General features: G+C 39.8%; 1 protein-coding gene across 1 annotated transcript in view; it reads right to left on the bottom strand.

The window, feature by feature from the left end:
* Nucleotides 1-15,105, bottom strand: part of LOC132815239 (nucleolar protein 58-like) — an 87,268-nt gene that overhangs the window by 57,066 nt on the left and 15,097 nt on the right. The window contains exons 3-4 of the mRNA XM_060824054.1: nucleotides 1,558-1,714; nucleotides 937-1,036 (exon numbers count right to left, since the gene is read on the bottom strand). Coding sequence (XP_060680037.1) covers nucleotides 937-1,036; nucleotides 1,558-1,714 — 257 coding nt within the window. The remainder of the gene's footprint in view (nucleotides 1-936; nucleotides 1,037-1,557; nucleotides 1,715-15,105) is intronic.

Below are 15,105 nucleotides of genomic sequence, written 5' to 3'. Positions count from 1 at the left end.
CCTAAAATCAACTTCTCTGGATTGCCTCGAATGCTAATATACCTTTCCTTAAAAGGAGAAACAAATTGTTCACAGTATTCTACTTATGGCTGGACTAGTGCCTTGTCTAGTTTAAGCGAGTCCTCATTTTTATGCTCTATTTCCTTTGAAATGAAGGGCAGTCAATTTGCCTTCCCTAATACTTACTGAACTTGTACACTAATCCATCTGAAGTCTTTCGCCTCTATTCTCCCTGTCAAAGTGCTTTTATATTTTCCTCACATTGTATTACATCTCTTAAGTTTTGCCCACTCACTCAGTCAATATTCCTCTAGACTGTTGTCTTCCCAATTTGCTTTCCCACCTATTTTATGTCATCCACAAACTGTAAAATGGTTCATTCACTTCCATCACCCAAGCCATGAAATCATCCAGGTATGTGGGTGAGAACTACAATTCTGATCTCTATAAAGTATTTGAGAAATGCATTGCTATTCTTTGATCTTGATAACCAGATTAACTAATAAATCTCAAGTTTTACATTTCCTCCACTAGCTGTAGAAATATCTGCTATAAACATTGCACATGAACCACTTTAAAAAATTCTCTTTTATCCTGAGTTTGACTCAAACATTTCCAATGCTCTCCTAATTACTCCTTACCAAGAAAGGGACCAAACACTATATATAGTTATATGATCTCAGTGTTGATCTGCATTGTATATAGAATTGGCTGATCTCAGGCAACTGGGAAGAAGTTTGGTTGGAACAGAAAATCAAAGAAAAAGGCAGTTTGGATCCCACAAGAGGAATTTCAAAATAGGTTATGTAAAGCGAGCGGGCAGACAGCTTCATAAAACCGGACAACTACAAACAGCAGACTGTAAGGAAACAAGAGGACAACATTGGGAAGCTGGGAAAATAAACGCCTACAAGCATAATTTCAATAGCAATTTACCTTTTGTTCAATCTTTACTTCTCTGGTAATTTGCATCTCCGAGTCATCTTCCTTGTGCTTTTTTTCCAGGTTTTCTCCTACCAGATTATTCTTGCGTTTCCTACAAATGAAAAAGGAATGAGAAAGGAGAAAAAACAAATCATGTTTTCATCATCCACAACCAAACAAGAAGCTTCAACCATTTAACAATAAGACTGCCAAGTTCAAGAAGAAAAAAGTACAAAATAAAACTTGCTGGAAAAGCTGAGCAGGTCTGGCAGCATCTGTAAAGAGAAAATCAGAGTAACCTTTCGGGTCCAGAGACACTTCCTCAGAATGGGTCACCAAACCCGAAACATTAACTCTGATTTCTCTTCACAGATGCTGCCAGACCAGCTCAGCTTTTCCAGCAACTTGTGTTTATTTCTGATTTACAGCAAATGCAGTTCTTTTTGTTTCAAGGTAGGTGGATCACTGGAACCGAAATGTTAACTGCTTTCATCTGCAGATGCTGCCAGACCTGTTCGGAATTTTCTCAGCAATTTCAGTTTTTGTTTTTGATTTCCAGCATCTGTAGTTCTTTGGGGTTTTTTTTGGTCTTTAATTTCTTCACTGTGTTAATAGGTTTCATTCAATTGTTACCTGTTACTTGGTTCTTTCTCACTCTTGGGCCTAGGTGGTGAATCACGTTTTGAACTTTTGTTTTTCTCATCATTGTTTTTTTCCTCCTTGTTTTCCTTTTTAGATTTTGAGACATTTTTCATCTTCTCCTCATCCTTTGAAATGGCATTGTTCAGGCCTGAAATAAAAAGGATTAAAATCGATGAATGCTAAGCAAGCATGCACCATATACAAATGCAGAGTTGCTGGAAAAATAGGGAAATCTGGCATCAGTTGACCAGGCAATAATTCCAAATATTTCAAAGTAGGATGTTCTTGAAAGATTTTGAATCTAATACATTTTACATGTACCCCACCATAAAAATTAAGCTTATTTAACACTTTCTTCTTCAAAATAAATTAGTTTACAAGACATTCAATGAGAAGAATTGAAAATATTCTTCACAGAAAAGGGTACAAAGCCAAAATAAAGGGGTAACCAGAAGCTTGTTGAAGAGATAAAGCTTTAAAAAAAATCTGAAAAGTATTCTTACAAGGAGAAAAATGTGAAGTTGAGGAGTTTAGGGAGGAGATTAGATCCATTTGACTGAAGTCATAGTGAAATAGCAGAGGGAAAAGGGAGATGTGGTATAAGCTAGAGACCAGAGGTAAAAATATATTTTTTAAAAATGAGATGAGAGAAGGAATTATGTGGCTGCAGTAACTATTTTCTGAAGTGCTTCCAATGCAAACACAAGTGTTCTGAAGAGACCAAAACTATATACATCTCACCAGTGCCCTGCAAGGTGGAACTTTTATACTCCTTAAAAAAAAGTTAACATTCCACTTAGCTAATTACTTGCTGCACCACCATGCAACTTTTTTTGATTCATCTACAAGGAAAATGTAAATTCTTCCGTCTAACATTGATTTTCTAAATGTCCTTCTTAAGGGTTTTACCATTTTTCCCCAACGACAGATGTTAAATTAACTGGGCTATAGCTTTCAGCTATTTCAGTATTACATTTGTGGCTTTCCAGCACTGAAGGTACTTTTGAAATTTACAATGCATCTACCATCTGTGCAGCCAACTCCTTTAAGACATCAAGGATGCAGGCTATCTGTCCAGACAACTTTAATCAGGCTTTAGTCAAATTAGTTTTCTTAATACTGTTCTCTAATGGTTCTTATAACTTTTTAAAAGTTGTGCCAACCAGGAGAAAGCTTCAACTTGCAGGGCACCTCTGAGATGTATATAGTTTGTCTCTTATTGAACACATGTATTTATACTGGAAGCAGTTCAGAAAAGAGTCACTACAGATACATAATGGTTTCTTATCTCATCTCTCGATATATTTTAAAACAAAACAATTTTAAAATTCCATTATTATCGATTTCATTAGCTGGGTTCAAATAGCATGAAATGGTCTTTGAAAAAAAAAAGAACCAATGTTACTTAAAAAGGCCACTGTAATCAGTCTATGTACCTCTTCCACCAATGATCACTTTCCTTTGGTATTTTTCATTTCACCCAGAGGCTTGATTTTGACACTTTGAAACAAAATAATTGTTCAACTATATTGGACAGGTCTTCGACCAACAAAACTATCTTATCTCCTTTTCTTTGTTCCCTACCTCTGTTCTTCCTAAAAAAAAAAGCAACCTTCCGACACTATATAAAGTATTTTTGAAGTGTCATCATTGTACATGAAATGTAATATACAAGGTTCCACAAACTGCAATGTAATGTGCAACCAGATAATCTATTTGTGCCATTGCCTATGGAATAAATTAAAATTGGCCAAAATATCTTGGGAAAACTTCTTTTAAGTAGAACCATAGAATCATTTATTAATAGGGCCTCACCAATGCCCCTAACATTTCAGGGTACATCACTTTTATTTTGTTCACTACAACAAAAGAGATAGACACAGTCTTAATTTAAAACACTTTAGAGAAGATTGTTTGCCAAATTTAGCCAGAAGTCACACAACACCAGGTTAAAGTCCAACAGGTTACGTTGAAATCACAAGCTTTCAGAGCACAGCTCCTTTGTCAAATGAAGTGGACAGAAATGCACAGGCACAGAATTTATAGGTGGAGTGATCATTGCAAGAAAATTCTAGGGAGTGCGGCAAAAGGTAGTACAAATGGTGAGAATGGAGTGCAACAGGCTGAATAACAAGTCTTTGCAGGTAACTGAATGTGTCAAATGTTGTGAGTAAAGTGTCAACAGCTGAGTAGCAACTGAAGGGATGACCTATGACCTGATTAATTAAGGCAGAGAGATAATCACAAAAATTGCTCCACTTATAAATTCTATGCCTGTGTGTTTCCCGCCACTTCACTCGACAAAGGAGCAGTGCTCCAAAAGCTTCTGATTTCAAATAAACCTATTGGACTATAACCTCTTGTCATGCGACTTCTGACTTGTCCACATTAGTCCAACAGTGGCACCTCTGCATCATGGCTAGTTTTACCTGAAGAGTTTGTAGTTATAATGGTAAGGTTACTGAACTAATAAATCAAAGCTCCAGAGACATGGGCTCAAATTCCATATGGCAGATGGTGACATTTAAATGTGATAAAATCTAGAATTTATGCTAGCATAATTGTGATCACATGATTGTTGTAAAAACACATCTGGTTCAACAATGTCCTTTAGAATAATTTCAAGCCATTATTAGCCTAGCCTATGGGACAGGTCTCAACATTGGCAGAGTTAAAGGACAGGGTTGTTGATGCCGAAACAAAGTCAATTGTTGTGTATTATTTCATTCATATGATCTTGATATAAGTGATTGGCTTTCCAAGCGGTTTCAGAGGGTAGCTGAGAGTCAAAATGTCAGCCAGACCAGCTAAGAGTGGTCCTTTAGGGTAGGAATTCAGTCATCCTGCAGAACATTAGCTTGTGTTTTGGATTACTAGTCTAGTGACAAAACCACTATCCTACTTCCTTCCTCGCAGGCTGATGAATCACCATACCACCATGCTGAACACCACTTGGAGTTGGCAAAGGGACTGAATGTGTTCTGGCAGGGGATATCCACCCAGATAGACAAGTTCTAAAGGCTTGGTCTGCAACAGGTGGTGACAGAACCCAGAAGGATAAATCTTCTTGACCTTGTCCTCACCAATCTACCGGTCATGGATGCATCCGTGACAGTATTGGTAGGAATGACTACTACACAACTTTTGTGGAGACAAAGTCCTATATTCACACCGAGGATGCCCTCCACTTGTTGTTGCACTTAAGTGGAACAGACTACAACAAAAATTGGGCAACTCAAAACTCACCATAAATGAACCTCTGAGCTAAAAGCAGCAGCAGAACCGTATACAACCACAATCTATAACAGGGAGAAAGTGAGGATATTCCTGATGAAGAGCTTGTGCCTGAAACGTCAATTCTCCTGCTCCATGGATGCTGCCTGACCTGCTGTGCTTTTCCAGCACCACACTCTCGACCACAATCCATAACAGGCATATTCCCCATTCTTCCATTTCCATAAAGTTGAGAGATCAACCCTTGATCAAGGAACAGTGCAGCTGGGCATTCCAGGAGCAGCATCAAGCAAACTTAAAAATAAAAGTGCTAATCTTATGCAGCTATAAAGAACTACTTTCATATCAAACAACTGAAACAGCAGGCAACAGGGCGATGTTCCAACCTGATCAAAACTTTGCAGTCCTGGTACATCCAGTTGTGAATGGCATGAGTGAACAAATAAATGACAGGAGGAGCCTAGAACATTAGATTCCATAAGTACAAAAGAAATGATCCGTCCTGGTTTCCTCCTAGGACCCCCAGCAGAGATCCCAGTCTTTAACCAATTCACCCCACAGGATATAAAAGGAATGAATGAATGGTACTAGATACTGCAAAGTATATGGATCTGACAACATTCCAGCAATAATATTGATAGGATCACTCTCCAGAAATAGCCAGAGCCCTAGCCAAGCAGTTTGAGTACAAAAGTACTTATTCAACAATATGAAAAACTTCCAAGTATGCATATACTAAAGCAGGGAAAATCCAATCTGGCCAATTACTGACCTGTGAGTATTCTATCAAAGTAATAAAATGGATATTGCAAAAAAAAATTGCGAAATGCTCTTGCAAAAAAAAACCTGCTTCTGGTCACTCTGTTTAGGTTGCACCATGGCCACTCAGCTTCCGAACTCATTACAGCCTTCATCCAATTATGGGCAATAAAGGGGTGTTTAAGAGTGACTACCCTGGACAGCAATGCAACATTTGACCAAGTGTGGCATAAAGGAGCCGCACCAAACCTGAAATCCAATGGGAAACAGGTTAAAAAAAAAGGTCTCTGCTGGTTGTGGTCACAGTCAGCACATAGGAAGATGGCTGTGGTTGCTGGAAGCCACTTCTCTTAACCACAAGACATTATGGGGGTCTCTCTCAGGATGGTGTGATAGGTTCAACTAACTTCAGTTGCTTCAAGATCTTCCATCATAAAAACCTATTCGAAGTGGGGTGGTGAGCTGATGATTGCATAATGTTCAGCAGCAACCACCACTCTAGATACTAAAACGGTTTGTTCATGTACAGCAAGTTCTAGGCATCACCCAGGCTTCAAAATGATAAGTGGCAAATAGAATTTGCACCATCAACTGCTGTGCAATGACAAAGTCCAACAGGACAGAATCTATCCACTGCATTTTGATATACAAAGCATTCATAGTGCAGGGTTCAGTAATATCAACACCTTGGGCATTTAACAGACTAGTAACTGAAGTAGGTCAGCTATGTGTGTTCTGTGGCTACAAGGCCAGATCAGAGGCTAGGAATTCTGTGGCAAGTAAACTTGTCTCCCATCTTCCTCATGCCTGTTCACATCTGCAAGGCACAAGTCTACAATATGATGGAAAACCCCACTTGCCTGGATAGATCTAGCTCTAACACCACAAAAGCTGGACATCATCCAGGACAAAGCACTTCACTTTACTGGCACCCAATCCACTTGCTTCACCACAAATACACTACTAGCAGTGCGTACCTTCTAAAATTGCACTGCAATAACTCAACAAGGCTCATCTGTCAGCACCGTTCAAACCTGCAAACTGTACCAACTATGGTGTCCCTCCAATTCATTGACTGCAGTAGTTAGAGGAATCAACACCATCACCTTATCCAGGGCAATTAGAGATTGAGAATAAATACTGGTCTAGTAAGCAACACCCACATCCCATAAAATAAATTTAAAATAATGCATTTTTGATTCAATAAACCAAGTTCCTGGCACGGTTTTAGTTTTGTTTTAAAAATAGTTTTGTTCCTGTTTTCCAAATCTTAATTATATGTTTCAAATAGTGTGATGTTCAATTTATGCATTTGCCAAAAGTCTTATGCATTCAATCTTGAATGAATTGCAAGTTTTTCTTATTATATTAGATATATTTTTTTCCTCTTAAAATGTTTCACTTCCTCCTGTTCATGCTGATCTATAAAACGATCCCATATGTTGGCTTGGATTTTTTTTTTGCAATATAGTTATCTAACCAGAACAACTTCTCTGAAAGCTTACACCACTCACAGGATCACCTTCAGGTGACCTGAAGGTTTAGAGCTACACCATCTTAAAATTTCCTTTTCTAAACATTGATCACTATGTTAAATCACTTCCATCCTCTAGATTTAACAATGTCAGAATATCATAAACAACCACTGCAGTTCCACACTAACAAGTCGGTTTCCAGCATCTTATTTTAAATACTAGGGAGTATTTTTATTATAGTTCTGCAATTTCAAAGTTTATCCATTACCTGGCCTTTGATGAAGAACCAATTCTTGCCTGTTCTTTCCTTCTACTGCATGATCTGTCTGGCTGAGGTCTCACTTCCCACCCATCGTCAAATTATTTTCCACTTCTGCTTCAGGTTCACCTTGTGCTTAGACTATATTATAGAATTATTTCCAATTTTTGGAAATCACCATACCACTTGTATATTTCCATCTATTTTGTTGAATTTTCCTCTCATCAGCAAGTAGGATATTTCATTGGCTCAAGATCTCCCATTTCTAGTTTTAAGGCTAACATTTAACATCAATTATTCATGCAGTTTAGGTTTAATAGCTATCTACACATACCTTCAGTCTCCTCGTGGATTATCTCTCAATGATGCACCATTTTAGTTTCATGTCTACAGTTCTATATTTTGCCAAGATTTTCCATAATACACATTGCTCTATTCTGAGAGAAGCACCAACCTTGGAGAGTTGAAAGTTATATTTTTATCTAGCTTAAGCCAAACAAACCAACCAAACCAAACAAACCCTGTGTAGGTTTCCTCTGGGTGCTCCAGTTTCCTCCCACAGTCTGAAGAGGTGCAAGTTAGGTGGATTGGTTGTGCAAAATTGGATTCACAATGGGAAACGTATGGTTATGGAGATAGGATTGGGAAGTGTCAGGGTGGGATGCTCTTCAGAGGAACAATGTAGACTCAATGGTGTGCTTCTATGCTGTAGAGATTCTTTGATTTAGTCCATTAAGTGTACTCCACTGATCAAAGATTGACAGCACAGCAAGATGTTCCAGCTGGAGCTCATCCGCTCCGCCCATTTACTTTTTCTCCCTTCTCTCAGCCTTGGACACCAATCCCTGGCCTCTGACTCCCAGTCTTCAACCCGTGGGGGGAGAATCATTGGCTTACAAACAGTGGCCAGAGCAGGAATGCCTGGGGGCAGCAACCCAGGGCAAGAGTGTGGTGGCAACCAGACCACATGCAGGTGCCCTTGTGCTGATTTGCTGCAATGAGCCCTTAGTGACATGGTGACATTTGCATTTTTAAACTTTGTTTCTTGTTTTCTGCCTATAGTGGGCGGCACGGTGGCACGGTGGTTAGCACTGCTGCCTCACAGCGCCTGAGACCTGAGTTCAATTCCCGACTCAGGCGACAGACTGTGTGGAGTTTGCACGTTCTCCCCGTGTCTGCGTGGGTTTCCTCCGGGTGCGCCGGTTTCCTCCCACAGTCACAAAGATGTGTGAGTTAGGTGAATTGGCCATGCTAAATTGCCCGTAGTGTTAGGTAAGGGGTAATGTAGGGGTATGGGTGGGTTGTGCTTCGGCGGGTCGGTGTGGACTTGTTGGGCCGAAGGGCCTGTTTCCACATTGTAAGTCTAATCTAATCTAATACTGTGTGTAGTTGTTATGTAATTTTTATTTATTTTACTATTCTATAACTAAGGATTGTACCTAGGTACTCTGTACTAAAAGGGTGGCACATGTTTGTGACATTGCTATATGCAACTAGTCTGTAGCTGAAGAAGCTATACTTAGGTATCTTTGGATCGAAGGTGGTGCTTAGATCCAAAGTGGCGACTTAGAAACTTTTCACTGTACTTGTTTGAGTACGTGACAATAGAGCTAATTCAACATGCAACTCTTGTTGTCACTATCAGATGGCTTACTTACTAAATCTTATGTTAGCCTTTAAACCTCAAAAATTCACTGCAATCTTCATGTCCAAACAGGTTCCTGTACCTTGCTGCCTTCCTTTAAACTTGCTTGGGCTGCCCATTGTATCAGATTTTCTATTTTGCCAAGGTTAAAAATGAAAACACTATTTGTGTAACTGGCAGCTTCTTTTATTCCAGATGCTCCCTTGTGGTCTTTCAATTAGGGCGGCACGGTGGCACAGTGGTTAGCACTGCTGCCTCACAGCACCAGGGACCTGGGTTCAATTCCCGCCTCAGGTGACTGACTGTGTGGAGTTTGCACATTCTCCCCGTGTCTGCGTGGGTTTCCTCCGGGTGCTCCGGTTTCCTCCCACAGTCACAAAGATGTGCGGGGTCAGGTGAATTGGCCATGCTAAATTGCCCGTAGTGTTAGGTAAGGGGTAAATGTAGGGGTATGGGTGGGTTGCGCTTCGGCGGGTCGGTGTGGACTTGTTGGGCCGAAGGGCCTGTTTCCACACTGTAAGTAATCTAATTAACTGATACACCCACATTATTTTCTAAGCTTCCTTTCATATTTATATTGCATAGCCTTGGATAGATTCATAAGAAATTAGGACAGTAATAGAATGTATATATCCCACTACAACTTCAACAAGATTTGTGGTTGATTTTGGATTTCAACTTAACTTTACAACCAGTTCTGTATTTCTCTTGATTTCAGAGAGAAAATCTCTCAGTCACAGAGCTAGTGGAAGGGTTAACAGAGGATGCAGAGAGTGTTTCAGTGTGATTTGTACAAGTTGACAAATGCATGGAAGGTGCAGTATAGTAATAGACAAATCAGAGGTTCTCCATTTTTATAGCAAATATAGGGAGGCAGATGATCTGAATAGCAATGGATTGACAAAGAGGGAGGTACAACGAATGCCCTTGTGCACCCTTAAGAGGTGATTTCATAGAAACATAGGATTCTTAAGGGGCTTTACATGGTAAATGCTAACAAGATATTCCGCCTCATGATGGGTCTAGGGCTAGACGGCATAGTTGCAGAATTAACATAGAAACAAAGTCAAAATTTCAATCGTGTGCAGTAGACCGTGATGTGTAGGAGCAGAAGGTCATTCAGCCTATTGAGGCTACTCAGTCATTCAGTGAGGTAATGGCTGACTTAATAATCCCCATCTCCCTTATCCTGCACTTTTCCCCAGAACCCTTGATTTTTCTGACTTATTAAAACTCTGTCTCAGCTTTGAGTTTACTTAGTCAGTGCGGGTTCATAGCTCCTTGAAAGTGAAGTCACAGGTAAATAGGATAGTGAAGAAGACGTTTAGTATGCTTTCCTTTATTGGTCAGAGAATTGAGTACAGGAGTTGGGAGGTCATGTTGTGGCTGAACAGGACATCAGTTAAGCCAATGTTGAAATATTGCATAAAATTCTGGTCTCCTTCCTATCGGAAAGATGTTGTGAAACCTGAAAGAGTTCAGAAATGATTTACAAGGATGTTGCCAGGGTTGGAGAATTTGAGCTATAGAGAGAGGCTGAGTAGGCGAGGGCTGTTTTTGCTGGGGTGTCAGAGGCTGAGGGGTGACCTTACAGAGGTTTACAAGACCATGAGGGGCATGGATAGGATAAATAGACAAAGTCTTTTCCCTGGAGTGGGGGAGTCCAGAACTAGAGGGCATAGGTTTAGGGTGAGAGGGGAAAGATATAAAAGAGATCTAAGGGGCAACTTTGTCATGCAGAGGGTGGTGCATGTATGGAATGAGCTGCCAGAGGAAGTAGTGGAGGCTGGTACAATTTCAACATTTAAAAGGCATTTGGATGGGTATATGAATAGGAAAGGTTGAGAGGGATGTGGGCCAGGGGCTGGCAAATTGGACTCGATTAAGTTGCGATATCTGGTCGGCATGGGTGAGTTAGACCAAAGTGTCTGTTTTTGTGCTGTCCATCTCTAGGACTCTATGCACCAATTTAAGACAGCTGGGGAGACATTTCTTCTCAGTTGAAATCCTTTGGAACTCCTTGCTATGAACAGAGGTGGGAGCAGAGTCCTTGTGTATATTTAAGGTGGAGATAGATTCTTGATCAGAAGGAGAATCAAGGGTTACAGGGAAAGGACAAGAAAATGGACACAAGGAATGTCAGATCAGCCCCAATCCTATTGAATGGAGACAGGCTCATGGGATTGAACAGCCTACTCTTTCTATTTCTTTTGGTCTTACCTATTGCTAAAAGAAAGAATGCAGGTACAGCAGGTGGTAAAGACAAGTGAAATGTTGACTTTCATAGCAAGAGGATTTGAATACATTGCAGGATATCTGGATAAAATTGTACAGGGCTTTGGTAAGATTAATCCTCATCTTTGGATGGATGTTCTGGCTGTTGGAGGGAATGCAACATAAGGTTTACCAGACAGATTCCTGGAATGGTATATACGAAGATTGACTATAGTCCTAACCAATTTAGTCTATGGAATTTAGAAGGAGGTTATGCAAACTCAAAGCTATACATTTCTGACAGGATTAGACATGGAAGAAGGTGTTCCTGATGAGAGTCCAGATCCAGGGGTCACAGTTTAAATGTATGGGGCAAGTCATTTAGGACTGAAATAAGGAGAGATTTCTTCACCCAGAACTGGTGAGCCTGTTGGATTCTCTGCCCAGAAAGCAGTTGAGGCCAAAACATCGAATGTTTAAGGAATTTAGATACAGTTTTTACAGCAAAAAGGATCTAAAGGGTACAGAGAACAGGGTACAGAGTTGGATGACCGGCCAAGTTCACATTGAACATGAGCCGCCCCAAAGGGCTGATTTGCCTATTCTAGTTCCTATTTCTTCTCCACATTTTGCATTTGATGTAGTATTTTTGAGTTGATATTAGTATTCATACTGTGCTAGTATAAGTATTTATTCAATTCCTCCTGTTTCCCCATTGTTACTTCCAAGATTTCATTCTTTTATGGACCTACGCTCAATGTGGTCTCTCTTCCTTTTTCTATTATTAAAGATGCTCCTGCTGTCCATTTTTACATTACTTGCTTGTTTACCCTCAGTTTATTTTCACCCAGTTTACTTTTGTCATACTTTTAAAATTTTCCGAATCTTCTGGTTTACTACTAACATTTGCCACACTGCATGTTTTTCTTTCAACATTTTTCTTTCAAATTCATACCATCCTATCTTACTTGGCTAACCAAAATTAGTTTATCCATTCCTTCGGATCCTTCTTCCTCAAAAGGGATATGATGGTTGAGTCAGGAACTACGTTCTTAAATGTCTGCCATTCACCCACAGTCTTTTCAGCTTTGCTGTTTTAATAGCCCACTCCAGCTATCTCAGACCTCAGTCCTCTGTACTAAACTTAAACAAGAGTAATTAGTCATTTCCAACCCAAGTTTTAAACTCTCAACTGAATGTTAAATTCTACATGACCCTTGCGGATATTCTACTTCAACATTTATTAAAACTGCCTCATTACCAGATCCAATTTGATCCTAGTTGGAGCCACAACATATTAGCATCTTGTAGGTTCTATTTAATGTGGCTTCTTACTATTCAATATTTTTCAGGACAATCTCCTTACTTGTTCTATCATTATTGTTGGTACAGCAGATGGTGACAATTGGATTGTTCCCTTCTAGTCCAAATTCCTCTCCTGCTCTGAGGAGCTATCCTCAACTTTGACACCAAGATAACAGTCTTTGGAAGTCAAGCAAACAGCTGGAGAAAACAGTATTCATCCACTCAGATGTATTGTCTGTTACCACTAATACATACCTAGGGCCTCCCCCAACTTGAATGACTCCCTGTGCCACACAGTTTATAGCCCATTCACTCATCCTTTCCATTGTCCTTGCTCTCAGCCACATGACTTGTAAGAAGCTCATAAATGCTGGACAGTTTTCCCTAGCTGTTAGAAGTTCTGATGAAGAGTCACTGGATTTAACTCTGCTTTCTGCCCACAGATAGTGCCAGACCTGCTGAATTTCATTAAGAATGTGCGCTTTTGGCTCAGATCTCCAGTTTCCGCAGGTCACTTTAAAGGATAATACTTGTTTGATCAAAATGGTATATGAGGCATGGTGGGGTAAACAGCAGAGTTGATCAGATGTAATTTGTTAATATCTTTCTTCTCCCCTCCCAAATCACTATTCAATGTGAAGTTAAGAAGTAGATCAGGGATCAGTCACTAAGAAACCTTAATACAACTGTTCAAAGAGGATAAATATCCAGTGGATAGAGTTATACCTTGCCGATCGTGTGAAGATTCTGATTGCAGGAGGTCAATCATCTTGCTGCAGGGGTTTCCTTAGCTCAACTATCTTCAGCTATTTCTTCATGGCTTTTCAACTATGTATACGTCAAAAACAGGCTGTCTGTTGTTAGTTACTATTCATCTCCACTTGCAATTTCTTAGATACTAAAGGTTGTCTACATTTGCTGGCAACAAGGAATAAACAAAGCTAGACTTTTCTCACTTTAAAAGACCATTTCCAAACACAGTACCTAGCCATTTCCCTTCGCATCGAATGGCAATACCAAAGTCACTACTAACATTCAGTATTCGCTATTAGTCATAATTTCAAATATTCAAGTCATATAAATTCTGTGGCTTCGAGAGCAAATCAGAGACCTCATATTCTGTGATACAAGGCTCACTTCCCAATTCCCCAAGGGCTTTCTACCATCCATAAGGTTTAACTTAGAACAAAGCAATCCTCTTGAACAAAAAATTAAAAATCACAACATCAGGTTATAGTCCAACAGATTTATTTGGAAGCACTAGTTTCCTCTATCATCTGCTAGCCAAAACATTCATACTCTCCGTCACAGCGTCTTAGAAAGCAGGTGTAAATGACGACTAACACTTTAAGTTTCCTTTTAAGTCATGTACTATCCAAACTTTTACACTTCAACATTCCTTCATCAATATGGTCTCAAAATTCTGGGACTCACTTCATAGCAGCACAAGTGCATTCACAATGCCCTCTATAGTAGCATTCCAGGGTTCGGTACCAAAGAGTTAAATAGAATAAAATCCCTATATTATGGAAACAGGCCTTTTGGCCCAACAAGTCCACATCAACCCTCCAAAGAGTATCTCACACAAACCCATTCCTCATTACATTGCATTTACCCCAGAGTAATGCACCTAACCTATACATCCCTGAAGGGGATGGGCAATTTAGCATGGCCAGTTCACTTAACCTGAACATTTTTGGAGCACCCAGAGGAAACCCATGCAGAAACAGGGAGAACACAAACTCCACACAGTCACCCGAGGTCAGAATTGAACTTGGGTCCCTGCCGCTGTGAGGCAGCAGTACTAACCACCGAGTCCTACATAGTTTTAAACTCGTTTACCTATCCTTTTTAAGTATCCCTTCAATCACATTTCCTCTATTGATCTGTCTGACCGGTTCTTGGAGATTCTGCCCTGCCACTAGCCCAGGGTGTGAATTCCACAATCTCACAGCTCTTAGAGAAGAAATTTCCATGGTTCACTATCCTAAACATCTGCATTAGCTCTTATTTCTGTGGTCCTTCACTCTCAATCCATCAACTACTGGGAAAACACAGCTGGCTTCTGCATATCCCTTTCAGTCCTTGAATCCTCTTGGGCAGTGCATGACAATGTTATTGGGTTAGGAATCCAAAGACCCAGACTATGCCCTGGAGAAATGAATTCAAATCCAACCCATCATGGCAGCTGGTGGAATTGAAATTCAATAATCTATCTGGAAATTTATCCCACTAATGGTGACCAGGAAACGACCCTTGATCATGGTAAAAAATAAATCTGACCCAATAATATTTCTTAAATATGCAAACCTACTATCCTTATCTAGTTTGGGCCATATGTGACTTCAAACCGCATAGCAATGTAGCATCCTCTTAATTGCCCTCTAAAATGATGTGCCAAGCCTATCAGTTCAAGAACAATTAGGGATGAGTAAAATACGCTGGTCTTGCATCCCATAAGACAAAAAAAAGTATCATGCCATGATCTTCATTGCTCTAATTTATTTAACATTTCTGGTGTATTCCCAATGTTTTCTGATTTTAAAAAAAGCCAAACGATGGTCAAAAAACTTTCTGTACCAAATAGTAATTATTAGAAAAATATGTTTGTCACATTTAAAATAATCTTAAGGGCCGATAAGAAAGCA

The sequence above is a fragment of the Hemiscyllium ocellatum genome, chromosome 4 (assembly GCF_020745735.1).
Source record: "Hemiscyllium ocellatum isolate sHemOce1 chromosome 4, sHemOce1.pat.X.cur, whole genome shotgun sequence".
In the NCBI taxonomy this organism is placed as follows: Eukaryota; Metazoa; Chordata; class Chondrichthyes; order Orectolobiformes; family Hemiscylliidae; genus Hemiscyllium; species Hemiscyllium ocellatum.
This window is presented reverse-complemented; position numbering and strand designations above follow the sequence as displayed.